Raw genomic sequence first — 18,059 nt, forward strand, 5'->3', positions numbered from 1 at the left:
CCCTCACACACATACATGCAGTTTTACCAACTACACCCTCACACACCTGCAGTTCTACCATGTACACACTCACACACATACATGCAGTTTTACCATGTACAACCTCACACATACCTGCAGTTTTACCAACTACACCCTCACACACCCCTGCAGTTTCACCATGTACACCCTCACACACATACATGCAGTTTTACCATGTACACCCTCACACACACACACACACCTGCAGTTTTACCATCTACACCCTCACACACATCTGCAATTTTAGCATGTATACCCTCACACACACCTGCAGTTTTAGCATGTACACCCTCACACACACCTGCAGTTTTACCATGTACACCCTCACACACACCTGCAGTTTTACCATGTACACTCTCACACACATACATGCAGTTTTACCATCCACACACTCACACACCTGCAGTTTTACCATGTACACCCTCACACACAAACATGCAGTTTTACTATCCACACACACACACACCTGCAGTTTTACCATGTACTACCTCACACACCTGCAGTTTTACCATGTACACCCTCACACACACCTGCAGTTTTACCATGTACACCCTCACACACACACACCTACAGTTTTACCATGTACACCCTCACACACACCTGCAGTTTTACCACGTACACCCTCACACACCCCTGCAGTTTTACCATCCACACAGTGACATCTCCAGCTATATGTCTACTCTCTTAGATGGCTGAACATCTACACTAAGACATCTGAAGCTGTACATCTTCACTAAGACATCTGAAGCTGTACATCTACACTAAGACATCTGAAGCTGTACATCTACGCTAAGACATCTGAAGCTGTACATCTACACTAAGACATCTGAAGCTGTACATCTACACTAAGACATCTGAAGCTGAATCTCTACACTAAGACATCTGAAGCTGTACATCTACACTAAGACATCTGAAGCTGTACATCTACACTAAGACATCTGAAGCTGTACATCTACACTAAGACATCTGAAGCTGAACATCTACACTAAGACATCTGAAGCTGTACATCTACACTAAGACATCTGAAGCTGTACATCTACACTAAGACATCTGAAGCTACACAACTACACTGAGACATCTGAAGCTGTACATCTACACTGAGACATCTGAAGCTGTACATCTACACTAAGACATCTGAAGCTGTACATCTACACTAAGACATCTGAAGCTGTACATCTACACTAAGACATCTGAAGCTGAACATCTACACTAAGACATCTGAAGCTGTACATCTACACTAAGACATCTGAAGCTGTACATCTACACTGAAGACATCTGAAGCTGTACATCTACACTAAGACATCTGAAGCTGAACATCTACACTAAGACATCTGAAGCTGTACATCTACACTAAGACATCTGAAGCTGTACATCTACACTAAGACATCTGAAGCTGTACATCTACATTAAGACATCTGAAGCTGTACATCTACACTAAGACATCTGAAGCTGTACATCTACACTAAGACATCTGAAGCTGTACATCTACACTAAGACAACTGAAGCTGTACATCTACACTAAGACATCTGAAGCTGTACATCTACACTAAGATATCAGAAGCTGAACATCTACACTAAGATATCAGAAGCTGTACATCTACACTAAGACATCTGAAGCTGAATCTCTACACTAAGACATCTGAAGCTGTACATCTACACTAAGACATCTGAAGCTGTACATCTACACTAAGACATCTGAAGCTGTACATCTACACTAAGATATCAGAAGTTGAACATCTACACTAAGACATCTGAAGCTGTACATCTACACTAAGACATTTTAAGCTGTACATCTACACTAAGACATCTGAAGTTGTACATCTACACGAAGACATCTGAAGCTGTACATCTACACTAAGACATCTGAAGCTGTACATCTACACTCACGCTCTCTTGGTAGGAGGTGTTTACGCCTCCAGAGCACCCGGTCTGTCCATGCTGGTGTGCGAGACTTCTCACTGGTGTCGTAGTCATCACTGAACAGATCATACTTGTAGGTAGGTGCGAAATTGGTCTTCCCCTCACTGAATCCAGCAAACCCCTACACAACAAGTACACATACAGACACATCATTCTTGACCAATCTAAACATCAGTCCTGGCAATTCCAATGAGAGCAATTGGAATGCAAGTGTTTCCATGAAACTACAACTGACTGACTGAGTTTTGGTTTTATGCCGCTTTTAGCAATATTCCAGCAACATCACGGCGGGGGACACCAGATATGGGCTTCACACATTGTACCCATGTGGGGATTCGAACCCGGGTCCTCGGCGTGACGAGCCAACGCTTTAACCACTAGGCTACCCCACCGCCCCATGAAACTACAAGCAAAAGAATTTAATTCATGATAGGTACACATTAGACTTGTTTCAAATGAATTTTCTTTCAAGGCATGTATAAAAACCTTTTGTTGTTTGACTTTAGTGGGTTTTACACCATTTTAGCAATATTCTTATAATATCATTGCTGGGGACATCAGGAACAGGCTTCTCAAACTGTGCTCATCTTGGGGATGAGCAGACACTTTAAACACTATTCTACCATACTGCCCCTGAACTCACTGAAAACTTACCTTGCCCTCCGCCCGTTGTACATTAAGTTGGTCATAGTGCTGCAGGGCTGCCCAGTTCTCACTGCGGACGAGGTCCTTCACCTGCTCTATGTCCATGTCGATGCGGTAGTTGAAGTCTCCGCACCAGAACACGTAGTCGTGACTAGAGATAGTCCGGCCCTGCAATACACACTAATCTTACACCATTCGCAAAACACACTAGTCTTACACCAGACATATATAGTCGAGCCCTTCCATACACAGTGATCCTGAACCTAACACACGTGTAATCTGGTCTGCAATACAGACTTGTTTCAATAAAGTAGGTATGGAAGGAGAGTGATAAGCTGTAACTATATAATAATGTTGTTGCCGTGAATGGCAGTTGTCAGAACACAGCCTCTAAATGATTCAATAACTACTGTTACTATTATCTCAAAACATTCAAGTTTTTCCATGTGGTTTAATATTTGGTACAGATTTTGGTTTTCCATCAGTAAAACATACACAGAAGGGAGCAAGAAATACACCAACTCAGGTTATCAAACTCACCAAGCCATTAAATTTTAACCTTTTCCTGAAGTAGTTGTTAAGCTTGTTCTTGCAATGAATTCTAATATTTTACTCACATGAAGGCATCTATAGTTTGTCAAATACTGGTCACCTTCACCTCTGAGGCCTGTGTTTTCATACCCCCTAGATACAGAGTGTATGGCCAAAAGAGGTCATCTGATACATTAACAGTAAGTTTTCTATCAACTTACAACATATATACAGAAGGATGCAATATGCATTACTTCCATCATGCAACCACATCATCCAACATCTATCCACAACGTCTGTTGTGTAACCATAATCCCCAACCTTTAGACATGGTGTCTGTCATGAAACACAATGCCTGTCATGTAACCGTGATGTCTGTCTGTCGTGTAACCATACTGCCTGTCACGTAACCATGATGCCTGTCATGTAACCATGATGCCTGTCGTGTAACCATGATGTTTGTCTGTCGTGTAACCATACTGCCTGTCATGTATCTGTGATGCCTGTCATGTAACCATGATGCCTGTCGTGTAACCATGATGTCTGTCTGTCGTGTAACCATACTGCCTGTCATGTATCTGTGATGCCTGTCATGTAACCATGATGCCTGTCGTGGAACGATGATGCCTGTCGTGTAACCATGATGGCTGTCATGTAACCATATTACCTGTCATGTAACCATGCTGCCTGTCATGTAACCATGATGGCTGTCATCTAACCATGATGCCTGTCATGTAACCTTGATGCCTGTCATGTAACCATGATGTCTGTCATGTAACCATGATGCCTGTCATGTAACCATGATGGCTGTCATGTTACCATAATGCCCATCGTGTAACCATGATGTCTGTCATGTAACCATGATGCCTGTCATGTTACCATAATGCCCATCGTGTAACCATGATGTCTGTCATGTAACCATGATGTCTGTCATGTAACCATGATGGCTGTCATGTAACCATGATGCCTGTCATAATGTAACCACCATGATGATGCCTGTCATGTTACCATAATGCCCATCGTGTAACCATGATGTCTGTCATGTAACCATGATGTCTGTCATGTAACCATGATGGCTGTCATGTAACCATGATGGCTGTCATGTAACCATGATGTCATGTAACCATGATGTCTGTCATGTAACCATGATGGCTGTCATGTAACCATGATGTCTGTCATGTAACCATGATGGCTGTCATGTAACCATGATGGCTGTCATGTAACCATGATGGCTGTCATGTAACCATGATGCCTGTCATGTAACCATGATGCCTGTCATGTAACCATGATGCCTGTCATGTAACCATGATGCCTGTCATGTAACCTTGATGCCTGTCATGTAACCATGATGCCTGTCATGTAATGCCGTCATGTAACCATGATGCCTGTCATGTAACCATGATGCCTGTCATGTAACCATGATGCCCTGTCATGTAACCATGATGCCTGTCATGTAACCATGATGCCTGTCATGTAACCAAGATGCCTGTCATGTAACCATGATGCCCGACATGTAACCATGATGCCTGTCGTGTAACCATGATGCTTGTCATGTAACCATGATGCCTGTCATGTAACCATGATGCCTGTCGTGTAACCATGATGCCTGTCATGTAACCGTGATGCCTGTCGTGTAACCATGATGCCCGACATGTAACCATGATGCCTGTCATGTAACTATAGTGTCTGTGATGTAGTGTCTGTTGTGTAACAGTGGTGCCCATCATGATGTATGTCAAGAAACCATAATGTCCACCAAGTCAATGTGGTGTCCATGGCGTAACCATGGTGTCCGTCATGTAACCATGGTGTAATTAATTTGTTAACAAATACATGTACAAAAGTGAATGAAAACATGACATGAAAAACTGATAGAAAACAGCTTTCTGCTGACACAAATACACATATTTTGTCATAAGGACTGTGTGACTGTTCCATTCTCCAGCCAGTAGGGCAGGTCTAACATAATCTGACAATGTCCAGGCTTATTTATAGGACAGATATCCTACAAAGAGATAAAACATACATCACAACTGTAGAAATAGTAAATCCATGCAAAGACTGGAAAACAATACTTGAAACTAATAAAAAAGATCAGATTTCTAGAAGCAAATCATTCAACACCCTAACAGAACATTAAAATCATCAGGAAGACAACATTTTATATTAATGCAAGCATGGTGGACCTAGATACTGGACATTCCTGCCAGTCATCTGACCTCTGCATCACCTTGATGAGCATCTGGTGCTGTAGTTAATTATACAAGACATGTGAGGGGCTCCAGGCACACATGTCCTGGTGTCAAGCTCAAGGGGCTTGCTGCTCTGTGAGGAAATGATGTAAACGTTGTACAAGGAACGGGTTAGAGCTTGCATTAGTCACCATTTGTGAATTTTGATTTGGACATTGAGATTAGAAGCATGCATGTTAGTCGTGACATTGTTGGAGCAACAACACAAGACTTCTGACACTCTCCAGCACATACAACCAACCTGACCACAATCACATGCTACGTCACCATGTAAAACACTTCACCAAGATGTTTAAACTATGTTCCAGTGATTACCATGTTTCAAAAACCAACCGCCACAAGTATACATATAACACCTAGTATGGCAGTTGTACATGGCTGGCTAATACAACTATAACCAAGGCTGATGTGTAGTGCACTCGGTACATAGTCACAGCCCATACATTAGCATTACATGTAGTTAACAATCTTCTATCATCCAGTGTAAAATATGTACATTCTATTATGACAATACCCTGCATTGACTGACATAGGTTTGCACTGAATGATTTCATAATCATAACAGCTAAAAAGTAGTTGTACACTCAAATTACACCCACCTGACAAAGAAAATGTGAAAAGTTACAGATGGTATCATCTCCTCCCAAACGAAACCATGGCAACAAATGGGAGCAGGAGATGACCTACTTAGAATGGAGGTATATATTACACTGAAAAATCAAGAGAAAGATAACCAACTTCGGAACCATTCACTGACTTTTCAGCCTCTGCCAACACAGCATCTTCCAGCTAAGTCAAAAACCACAGCCAGCATCTGATATACAGGTTGAACACAGTGACACACTCCTCAGTCTACACACTCAAACATACCTTCCACAGTGAAAGCATTACAAGGCCTGGTTACTGAACACATGGTACGAGACAAGACTGAACTAGCCTGCTAGGAGGGTCAATGTACATAAGATGCATGCACTCTACACATGCTGTGGATATACATACCATACACATATCCTGTAGAGAGAAACATACACATATAGTTGGGCACAGTGGCTGGAGGCATGGCATAATATGTTTATACACTCAGCAGGTACAACCTGAGCCAGACACCATCAGCTATATTCATCTACATCACCACTCATTACAGAGCAGATGTAACTTAACAACAGGGGGCCGATATCTAGTCCCTCTAGGTTTTCACTGACTAGTGCCTGTGTCCCTGGTTATCAACACTCATGTTTGTAAATAGTTTTTTTGTAAGGGCTTTTGATCATTTTTTAGATTCTTATCAGCTAACAGTAATCACCTCTATTTTGCTTTAGTGGTTGGATTGCACAAAACTCCTAATCATGAAAGTGATACCCTTTCCTTGAGTTTCCTGAACAACTAATAACTATTTTTCTACATGACCTAAATCTGTTATTTTATTGTGTATACCCCCACCCCACTTCCCCATGTGAAAATATAATTCACTGCTTTATACCAGTACTAATTTGCTGGTATTGTTGATTTTTCTTTTTAACAACAAACCTTTTTATATTATGTGATGCCAGTCTTCACCCACACATTAGAATCTGCCAGGTGTGATGATACAAATATGTCACACCAAGATTCACTGATAAAAGCAAAAATGCCCATGTGTCCTCTGTAATATAAATCAGTTGCTTGGCCACTCAAAATCAATTTTTGCAGAGAGTGAAATAATTTATAAAATATTTCCAGCAATACTAAATTTACAAAATGTCAAGTACCCTTAATTGTTTGTGCATGACTTTTGAGAATCAGGAAATGGTAACATGAAATCAAATCTTATAAACAAAGCAACTTCAAATTGTGTATTTTGAACCATTGATGTCTGTTTCATCCTTGAAACCTTTAAGGACACTCTACAGATATTTCTCACAAGACTTTTTAAATATTAATATTAGTATGTATGTTTCCTTGTTATATGTTTAGGTTTTCTTGGGATATCATCATATCTCATGTTAAAATGTCAATATGTAACTTTTGTAAGAACTCATATCTAGCAAAATGGCAATGTATCTACATCAGACAGTTCTCCGTGTGCCATGTTTATATAGGGTTGGTGGGATATCACTTGGGCTACCAAGCAATTGTGTCTGCTTGTTAACCCTTCACAGTCCATTATCCTGTAGTACAACAGGAATTGAGTTTCCAAGATCACTTTAGATGTTCTTTGCGATACATACACATGTTGAGAACTGTAGGATATTTGTACAATAGCTACAATATCTTTTATCAAAATATCACAAATCATGTCAACAGTAGCAGAATAGATTAACTTCACTGAAATAGAAAACTTTCCAGAAAAGCAGCCTATCCAGGTAAACTGTTTCCCATCCCCATCTAACACGTGTAATATGCGACAACATTTGAACACTCCCCTGACACTGCACATACATTATTATGAAATATTTAGGGTCTCGTAAACTTCCACTGTGCTGTCAGTGAAGACGTATTTAGACACAATTTTCTAAATACATCTGTATTGTTAGAATACTTGAATTAAAATAAAATTTATTTCCATAAATGTACACACTGACTGATTACCTAACCCTGTGGATCAGGAAGTAGATTAGGGATATCTGACACCTGGAACTGATGAGGTCAAAGGTTGATGGTTACATGTTTATAGAGATAATGGCTCCACTACAGATTTCAGTGTTTTCTAGGACCATGTATTATATAGTTCTCTTAGTTTTATGTTATGTCTCTTTATTTTCATCCCATTTTCGTATTCATTGTGACATTGCGATAATGTACATACTCAAGACAAAGAAAACCATTTTAAATACATATTTATATGTTTCAACTAACATTTCAGTTGATAAAGAAGTATTTGGTTTAATTCAGTTTTCATTAAGTAAGTGTCAATCCAGTTTACAATAAAATTCAGTCAACACCATTTTACAGATCTATGCCACAGAAGCCATTTTCAATTTATTACAATGTACATGTACCATTTTATCAAGGGGTTCTAATGAGTGAATGAGTGAGTTTAGTTTTACGCCACTTTTAGCAATACATATTCAGGCAATATCATGGCGGGGGACACCAGAAATGGGCTTCACGCATTGTACTCATGTGGGGAATAGAACCCAGGCTTTCGATGACAAGCAAACGCTTTAACCACTAGGCTACCCCTACCCCACCGCTGGGGGCTAATGAACAAAGAAAACAACTTTGGCATCAAATCTGTTTTCAGACTAATATTGCTGTGGAGGGCATATTTTAAATTCAATAGTGGACATATACAGAACATGTTCTGCAGACATGGTCATTTGTGAGAATTGTGATAGAAAGCTTATTCTCTACCAAAATGTGGCAGGTACCGGTAGGTTGTTTTATTACCATTCTGTGAAAGATTTTTTTCAGATGGTAATTTGTAGTATATGAGTAAAAACCTATTTTAACATGGCCAACTCCGGTGTATTGGTCCTGAAGCACAACACATTTACAGTAGTGGCGTACCGGGGACAGTGATAAGAGCAAAGATGCAACTGGAGACAAATGGTTTAGGGTTACACTTTCCCGATTAGAGTCGATGATGGGTACTTTTGAGGGGCCTGACAGACTGACAAAACTCATGCAATAAGTTCACACTGATTGTGATGAGACACAACATCTGTGCTGGGATCCGGTGAAGTGATAACTTAAACATTTCTTCATAAAATAGCTATCTTTGGTCAACAGTTCTGAACCTGAGGCCACAAGAAACATCAATACATTGTCATAACTGTCAGAATTTGTGTGTATATAAAAATGTACACACATACCATAATTAGAGAGAATATAGAAGATGCAGCCTACAGTGGTATCCCATCATTGTACAGGAGATATATGGCTAAACCTTTAATAAGTTTAATAAACCGCAGTGAAACACTGGTATAATAATTGAAGGTTGGTAATCATATTCAATGTGTACATGCTTCATATTAGGAATGTATATCCAATATATTAGTCTTAGCCAGAGTAATCAGATCTGTCAACCTCTCACTAATGATATGTGATGATTTCATAGCTAACACAGCAGCCACAGAGAACTCGTGTTCCTCAAGCCTTGTCCTGTTGTGAGAAGACAGAGCTTGATGGGGGCAGTCAGTGATTGTTGGGCCATTTATTATGGATTGCTATCATTTGGATTAAAAAATGAAATTTTTAGAGTAAAATTAATATTTTTATACTTATCCTGACTCATGCTTATTGCTTGTCTTCTTCTTCTTGCGAACCTAGTGGAACACTTGTATCTCCCAATTGAAGTTCCCTTCAATAAAAAATCACTCATTAGTACCCACCACGAGTTACCTCCCTTCCACAAGCGCGGGAACGAGGGCGCCACCCGAACCCATGTGCCTCACTCTCTCCTCATATACTGAGCCCAACATTTGAATTTTCAGGGAAATCCAAAGTGTTAAGTGGGGAGGACGGGAGGGCTTACCTCATGAGTCAGGATAAGTATAAAAATATTAATTTTACTCTAAAAATTTCATATTTTCCTTATCCTGACTCATGCTTATTGCTTGTAGAATCCCTCACGGATAGGAGGTGGGATTATATATACTTTGGATTTTACTAATTAGTGATTTGAACTGAGATGATTGTAATAACCCTATGGGAACTTCATAAAGGTACTGAACTGAAGAATTCCTGCTGTAACTTATCAGCTGCCATATAAAGGTTATTACAATTTACTAATTATGATAAAAGTATATATAATATTAATACAATGCTTAAGACTAATAGACTTAAGCTTGTTAATATGATAGCATAAACTCCTTAGAGTTTGTTAGCTAAAATACTTTTATGATATAAACATAGTACTGAGCTTAAGATATGACTAAACTTAAGCTAAATATATAATAGCAAAAACTCCTTAGAGTTTATCAGCTAATATACTTTTTTATGAAGTAAACATAGTACTAAGCTTAAGATATGAATAAACTGAAGCTATATATATAATAGCAAAACTTCGTAGAGTTTGTTAGCTAATATATTTTACAATGTAACCATAATGCTTTAGATATGATGAAACTTAAGGTAACTATATAATAGCAAAAACTCTTTAGAGTTTGTTAGCTAATATACTTATATGATATAAACATAGTACTGAGCTTTAAGATATGAATAAACTTAAGCTACATATATAATAGCAAAACTCCGTAGAGTTTGTTAGCTAATATATTTTTATGATATGAGTATAGTACTGTGTTTAATATATAATGAACTTAAGCTACATATATAATAGCAAAAACTCTGTAGAGTTTGTTAGCTAATACATTTATAATGTAACCATAGTACTGAGCTTTAAGATATGATTAACTTAAGCTAAATATATAATAACAAACTCCATTAGAGTTGTTAGCTTATATATTGTATGATATAATAACCATAGTAATGAGCTTAAGATAATACAAGAACTTAAGCAAAATATATATAGCATGTAGCTATTTAGTACTGTTATAAGATAAGTAAAATCTGTAAGATTGACTTATCTTCTCGAGAACTGTCAACTGTTGTGCGAGGACCATGGGACCCGAGTGGTGGATACCTGAGGCGTCCTCGGTGGTGATATCTCTCAGATAGTGGTTGGCAAACACCATATGGGATCTCAGAAATAACCCTCCATTATTTCAATAGCATTTGTGTAGAGCAATGTAGATGTTAAGCTCTAATATCATGAGGATTAGAAGCTCATGGAGGTCGATCCTGCAGTCTTGTAGGCACGTAGTATGACAGTTCTGATCCAAAAAGGAGATAGTAGTGCATTGAGACTTCCGTCTGCGTAGCTTGATAGAGAAATAAATCTCTTGCATTTTTCCCTCCTGTTTGGCTCAGTGGAGATATATTTTTCAGTGCTCTTACTGGCCATGGTGATAGATTCATCGTATATCATGGGGTCCAAGTATATCCTCAAAGCGTGTTCATAAACCTCACTTGTGAGGTGTTGGAACACTATATTCGAATCCCAAGTTGGGCGTGAAACTTCCGTTTTAATCCTCAATCGAAGCTCGTAGCAAAGGCTGAGTAACTGGGTTAAAGTTAACTTGGCCGCCCGTTCTCAGTTATGATAGAGCTATTGCTGCAAGATAGGTGGACAAGTTGAGCCTTATAAAATCTTAGTCTGACGTAGATAACATAAGTAGTCCGCCACTTGAGGATGAGTAGCATATCTAGCTGTAAATCCTTCCTTTGCAGCATAATTGACAAACTGTGCCATTTGTCATCGTATAAGTTGCCAGTTGAGTTACGCGAGGGGCAAGCTAGACTGCTTTGCCGCTCTGGCTGAATAACTTGTTATTCAGACACGCTATGATACAATCCAAGCGTGAAGTTGGAATATATCTGGCTTTCCGTGCGCTTGTTTGGTGTGCGGATGTATTAACAGATTCGAGCACTCTGTAAGATGTAGTATTGGTTGTCCGATTTCTTGAATAAGAGTTGGAAACCCGTTCTTCAGCTAGTCAGTAGGCTGTGACCAATTCAGATGGAGGCTCTGCTTTTGACTGATTTTTGAGTAAACTTGTGAGATTAGCGCTGGTGGCGAAAAGCGTGCAGCGTTGAGTCCTTCCCACGATATGCTTAGTGCGTCTGTTGCCAATGCTAGTGGGTCTGGAACTGGCGATACAAATGTTGTCAGTTGTTTGTTGAATCGAGTGGTAAATAGGTCTATTAGTGTAGTTCCTATTTCCTTGATAATTTGAGTGAATATCTCTGTATGGAGCATTCATTCTGTCGTGATGGTATGTGTGGCCGAGAGAGAGCGTCTGCTATCACATTCTTTGCTCCTGGAATGTGATATGCTCTGACATGTATGTTGAGATTGTCGATTAAATCGAACAATTGAAAACAGAGTCGATATGTTCGGGGACCTGGTTGAGCTTAGTTTGTTCACATAAAACGCCACTGTCGAATTGACTGTGTGAATCATCCACTGGGTATACTGTAGTAAGTTGCTCCAGTGCATTAAAGCGTTTATTACTGCTTGCATCTCTAGCAGATTTATGTGTAATTTGTTCTCTTGATTGCTCATAGCCCTGATGCCGTCCTGTTGGCAAGATGGGCTCCCCAACATTATAGTGACACATCTACGTAGAGAAGTGTTATCAATTCCAGCTCTATTAACGAGACGCCTATTCAAACATTGATCTCTTGGTCCACCATAGTAGATGAGGTTTGACCTGAACCGGTGAATTGAACGGTAGAGATTCGGTCTAGATGCGAATTGATGATGACTTGTAATGGATGTAATTGTAGTCTGCCTCTGCCTGTCATGTCTTGAGCTGAGCTGAAGTGCGTAACCCAACAGACTCTGTCACTGTCGTGAGTGGTAGCGGAGATAGTAAGGCTTAATGGAAATGACTGTTGGATCTTGATCCATGGTTCTCGGTACAATTATCACGATTCTGCGCCGTTACAAATCAAAACCTAGAATTAGCAGATCTTGGCGAAGGTTCTAGGTCCAACTTAGTAGGTTTACTAACCATCTAGTTGTGTTAGTAGCTTGATGATGAATTCAACTGTAGTCTGAGGCGCTATGGATTTGGATCCATTTGTATCCCGTCGTCGAGGTAAATTAAGCTGCGAAGTGCTTGGCGATGTAGGTGCATAACCAGGGGTGACTGCCATCTTTGAACTCTTATGTAAAAATGCGCCTGACTGCCGTGCCTCGTCCTTACCGACATGGGAGGTCTCTAACCTCAAAGAAGGCAGCCCAATCATGAAGGTTCAGATTAGCTGGACTGTAAGGAGGTTTGCTCGATTCACTGATATATTGTTGTCACTTGCAACCTATGTGTTGAACTGTGAACTATGATGCGACCTCTGCGTGAGGCGTTGTCCATCTCGGTCCAATCAGAACAAGGCATTTTGATTCTGTAGAGTACCAGCTGTGATGTCACCGGTGCTTAGCAGGAAAAGGAACCTTGTATAATATAGTGCGTCGTTGATATTAGAACAATCGTCGGTCTTCTTCGTAACTTCGAAGTTACCCTAGTGACCACGCGTGTTTGAGGGTTGATGGTAAGTAGCGAAACCTTCGGTATGAAATACCTCGCTCTGTAATATTAATGCTGGGTAGGTTATTTTCCAGGCTTGTCGTGAAAGTAACTTCAGTCTTGAAGATAATTCGACTTCCTTATATAAGGTTCAATAAACCTTGCAAGTTGTCAGCTTGTAGACTGTTAAAGCTGAACTTGTTGTACATATTTCTTCTCAGGAAATCATTGATGATTATGAGTTTTACTTTCGTTGTAACAAGGCTGCTGTTCAATTTCGTTATTGAATTGTCTGCAGATCCTGCGTAATGGTCGCGCATGTAGATAATGTCGTATCGTAGTAGGTAGTCGCTTGAAGATCCCTAATTAGGCTCTTCATCTGTTGATAAATTAATACAGCGGCGTTCTGTGTTGTAAATAGCCTGTGCAATTGTCTTAGCGTAGGCTTGTAGATGGCATATGGCTTACAGTTGATAGACAACTCATGCGATGTCTTGAACGGACTGGCGAGTGGCTATATATGGCCGAAGTGGCTAGTATATGGAGACCTTGGAGGAGACTTCCTCGTGACGCCGGGACTTCGCAAGATCTCCGGTAGCAGCTTCTAGATCTTCTGGGTGAAATAGACCGGGAGCCACTTAGCCTTAGCGACCCCTCGAAAGTATCGAGTCAGAGTCGATCAATATATGAGCGCTTGCTCCAGCGAGCGACCTGTGTGTTCTACACAGGGTGTGGGCTTGGCGGCGCTCCTTCTCGCGATGTCCCTCTCAACTGGTGAGGCTCTAGCTCCTTAGCGGAAGGCCTGGGACTTCTTAGCGAAGTGTCTAGGGAGTCCCGATCAATATATGAGCGCTTGCCCGCTTTGAGCGACCTCTGTGTTCTACAGGGTGTGGGCTCGGCCCGCGCTCCTCGCAACTCTATATATGCGCTTGCCATGAGCGACCTCTGTGTTCTACAGGGTGTGGGCTCGGCTCCTCTCCGCAACTCAATATATGGCTTGCTTCACGAGAGCGACCTCTGTGTTCTACAGGGTGTGGGCTTGGCGGCGCTCCTTCTCCGCCGATGTCCCTGCAGCTACTCAGTGAGGCTCTAGCTCCGCCGAGGCGGCCTGGGACTTCCTTAGCGAAGTGTTCGCTTCTGAGGCTGGAGTTGCCCTTCATGGAGGTGCTGTCTGTGGGCTCAAAGGCCCTACGCTGAAGCCAAGGCAGGCTCTAAGGCCCTGTATGACTTAGTATGGGGTGGGCTCTGAGGCCCGTGGCTCTGAGGCCTCTGTAAGCGCCGTGAACGGTCTTCCATCAGCCTCATGATTTGGTTGACCAGGTCGTCTGGGATGGTCTATGCTGGCGTTGAGGGTGTCCTCTCTGTGATAGTGGCGAGACCCTCAGTTATAATCTCCGGCGTCAGCGTGAGGCATCTCTGATTGCATGTTGATCTGGCGGCTGAAGTGACGGTAGCCGATACTGGTCACTTCTTATGACATACATCTGGAATGATAATCGAAATGTCATCATCATATAAACATAATTCTGAATATCAGAAGCAAAGTTTTTGTTTTTTTAGTAGCCTTGGATTTCCCTTTGGCCGAGGCTGTAGACCTGGGGGTTCGGGCGTACATTGAGGCGACATGGAAGCTCTTCTAGTTTTAGACTGTGATGAAGGAGCGTCCTGGGAAGCAGGTAAACTTCTAGGATATAGCGGACTCGTCCCACGCTTATCCCGAAGGTAACTCAGGAAATATCTGACTCGATCTATTAGCCATGACTGAAGATTGTTTCCGAGATTTATCTGCCTTCCGTCTCAAAGCGGAACATAAATATTTATCAAAGGCAGAAATTGGTAAATTAATACATAATTTACAACGAGAAACAATAGAACATGGAGTTATGCAACTAGGGCATTTTAAATGTGGATTGGTAGCAGAGTAACGTAATTTACAAACAGTGCAGATTTTTATTAACGCAAACTGCTGAGTAAACACGGCGAACCGTGAATCAAGCAGCAGAAACACGAATAATTATCAATGCATGTTGAATAATGATACTAGTTACACCTCTATAGATGAATATAAGAGGTAACAAACTAAATATAAATAAAGGATATAGTGTGCAGGGAGACACAGGTGCTCTCACGTCTTGCTCACTGGGCGAAGAAGGAGAGAGTGAGGCACATGGGTTCGGGTGGCGCCCTCGTTCCCGCGCTTGTGGAAGGGAGGTAACTCGTGGTGGGTACTAATGAGTGATTTTTTATTGAAGGGAACTTCAATTGGGAGATACAAGTGTTCCACTAGGTTCGCAAGAAGAAGAAGACAAGCAATAAGCATGAGTCAGGATAAGGAAAAATAGAAAGTTTAACACCGCTTTTAGCAATATTCCAGCAATATCACAGCGGAGGTGACCAGAAATGGGCTTCACACATTGTACCCATGTAGGGAATGGAACCCACACGTCTTACCCAGATATATATCTGTTGTTTGGTATATATATTTTTCTTTCACTGTATAAAGTTGTGTAAGAGACTACTAGTACTATCATGTTGGTATGTTACCCAAATTCAAACAAAAGCATGTCTGTATTAATCATCCAATGTAAACAAATATCTGATTAACACGTCTCAAGACACCATATACTTTTAAAAAGTCAAGAAGAGAACTTTAAACTCCAGCCATGGAGCTTGGGTTCTCAGTCTTCTAGTTGGTTATAACTAATAACCTGCTTTGATTTTCTCAGTTATCCCACACTCCGAGTTTTGCAACAATCACACTTTTTAACAAGCAACATAATTCCATGATAAAGTATATACGAGATGTACAGTCCCTGTTATAAGTAGTATAAGTGGCACATAAAACCAAATCCAAGGCACTTCAAGATTATCCCCAGTCCTCTTCCCCACCACCCAACCCCACCCCACCCCTTATTAAAGGACAAAGGAGAACACTTACCATTGGGAACATCATCTTGCGCGTAATCTCCACATAGTCAGCGTTCCGTTCATTGACCTGAGATTGGCCTGCGGCTAGATGAGCACACACAAAGCACACTGACGTGCCATGAACCAACATACGTATGGCCACACCTCCCTTGTTGCCTGCAGCGCCCCCCAGACCAGTCTTCACCTTCTCTATAGCCACGTCTCTGCAAGGACAACAACCTCATCACTACATAGCAAATAGTTCACGGATTTATCCATGATCCAAACTAAGTGTCCCTGGCAGGCAATCTGTGACATAATCGTTACTTTCTTCAAATTGGTCAGTGAAGTACAAATCACATCGACAAAGCCAGAACAGTATGTATTACAATGTAACACAAATCAAGAATTTAATTCGAGACTTTTTACAGAAATCTGCTGCAGACTTAGCCATTATCGGCCTCTACAAGGTCAGGATAACTTCCTCTACTTACTACATGACAATCCTGACAACTGTGTTCCATGTACAAGTTTTGTGTCGGGATAAAGGATTGTGAATGATAATGCAACATATTTCACCATCAACAAGATAAGTTTCGTGTATGTAGGATGAGGGGTCATGGAAGGAGTCATTTCATGCACAAGGTAGGTGATACGATGTTTTCATCGATCTGTTCCATGTTCCACTGCTGATGAAAGCAGGCCCAATCTTTGAAAGCAAGCTCAGCACTAATAGTGCCTGACAGTAAAACTTTACATGTTCTCCAAACTATTACTGGGCATATTTTTGCATAAGGACACCTACTGTCTCTTATGTCTTTATTCATCGTGTTTATATTTTCATGAGTTATGCCAGTACACTTGCTACACAAGTACAAGTGTTTGGTGAAAGCCAGAAGCATCTCTCCATGACACTAGTGGGCAAGGAGGAGGCAAAAAATAACGTGAAGAGGTAAATCCATATCAGAATCTGTCTATAGAAAGGTGCCAAAGGTGACAGTAGTGAGACCTCAGTACCTTAGTCGGTGCATAAAGAAATGTTTCCAACTTCCAACAAAGACCCTTCAATGCACTGATAAAGACTAACAAAGCTCTAACAAGGCAAACCTCAGAAGATCCTGGTTAGAATATTGATCTTCAGTAACCCATGCTTGTTGTAAGAGGTGACTAACGGGGTTGGGTGGTCGGGCTCGCTGACTTTGTTGACACATGTCATCAGTTCCCAATTGCGCAGATCAATGCTAATGCTATTGATCACTGGATTGTCTGGTCCAGACTCGATTATTTACAGACTGCCCCCATATAGATGGAATATTGCTGAGTGCGGCGCAAAACTAAACTCACTCACTCACTAACAAGGCAAAGCATCAGTTGCTGTTGATCTATACATACAATCATTGAAGAAAGCTGTAGGATAATAAACATGTGGTCAGGTTGATGGAGATATTGATTCATAGAAATGGTGTCCAACCAGAGACCGTGTCATGATGGTGTTTATTTGGATTTGATCCTTGTGAAACGTAGAGCATGAATTGACACAAGTTGCAGTAGCTAAGAGAAGTAGAAAAGTGTTTTCTGAGCAGTGGATGTTAAGGATGCAGATGCAAGTGGATTGTACAGAGCCAAGATAAGATGGTGAAGGACAAGCTTCATGTACCATGCAGGTGGAGGAAACTTCTGCATTTCTTCCATGCAAAACATTATGCAGAGCTTAGGGAAACTTTAATGGCATGATCAGGAGCAGCAGAAAATTGATGGCTGCTAAACATGT

At 40.9% G+C, this 18,059-nt stretch overlaps 1 protein-coding gene across 1 annotated transcript in view; it reads right to left on the reverse strand.

The window, feature by feature from the left end:
* Positions 1-18,059, reverse strand: part of LOC124262062 (synaptojanin-1-like) — a 49,038-nt gene that overhangs the window by 13,931 nt on the left and 17,048 nt on the right. Inside the window, exons 14-17 of the mRNA XM_046696485.1 lie at positions 16,320-16,512; positions 6,369-6,380; positions 2,596-2,754; positions 1,909-2,062 (exon numbers count right to left, since the gene is read on the reverse strand). Of these exons, the coding sequence (XP_046552441.1) occupies positions 1,909-2,062; positions 2,596-2,754; positions 6,369-6,380; positions 16,320-16,512 (518 nt within the window). The remainder of the gene's footprint in view (positions 1-1,908; positions 2,063-2,595; positions 2,755-6,368; positions 6,381-16,319; positions 16,513-18,059) is intronic.

The sequence above is a fragment of the Haliotis rubra genome, unplaced genomic scaffold (genome assembly GCF_003918875.1).
Source record: "Haliotis rubra isolate DU_JTF1 unplaced genomic scaffold, ASM391887v1 Scf82, whole genome shotgun sequence".
Lineage (NCBI taxonomy): Eukaryota > Metazoa > Mollusca > Gastropoda > Lepetellida > Haliotidae > Haliotis > Haliotis rubra.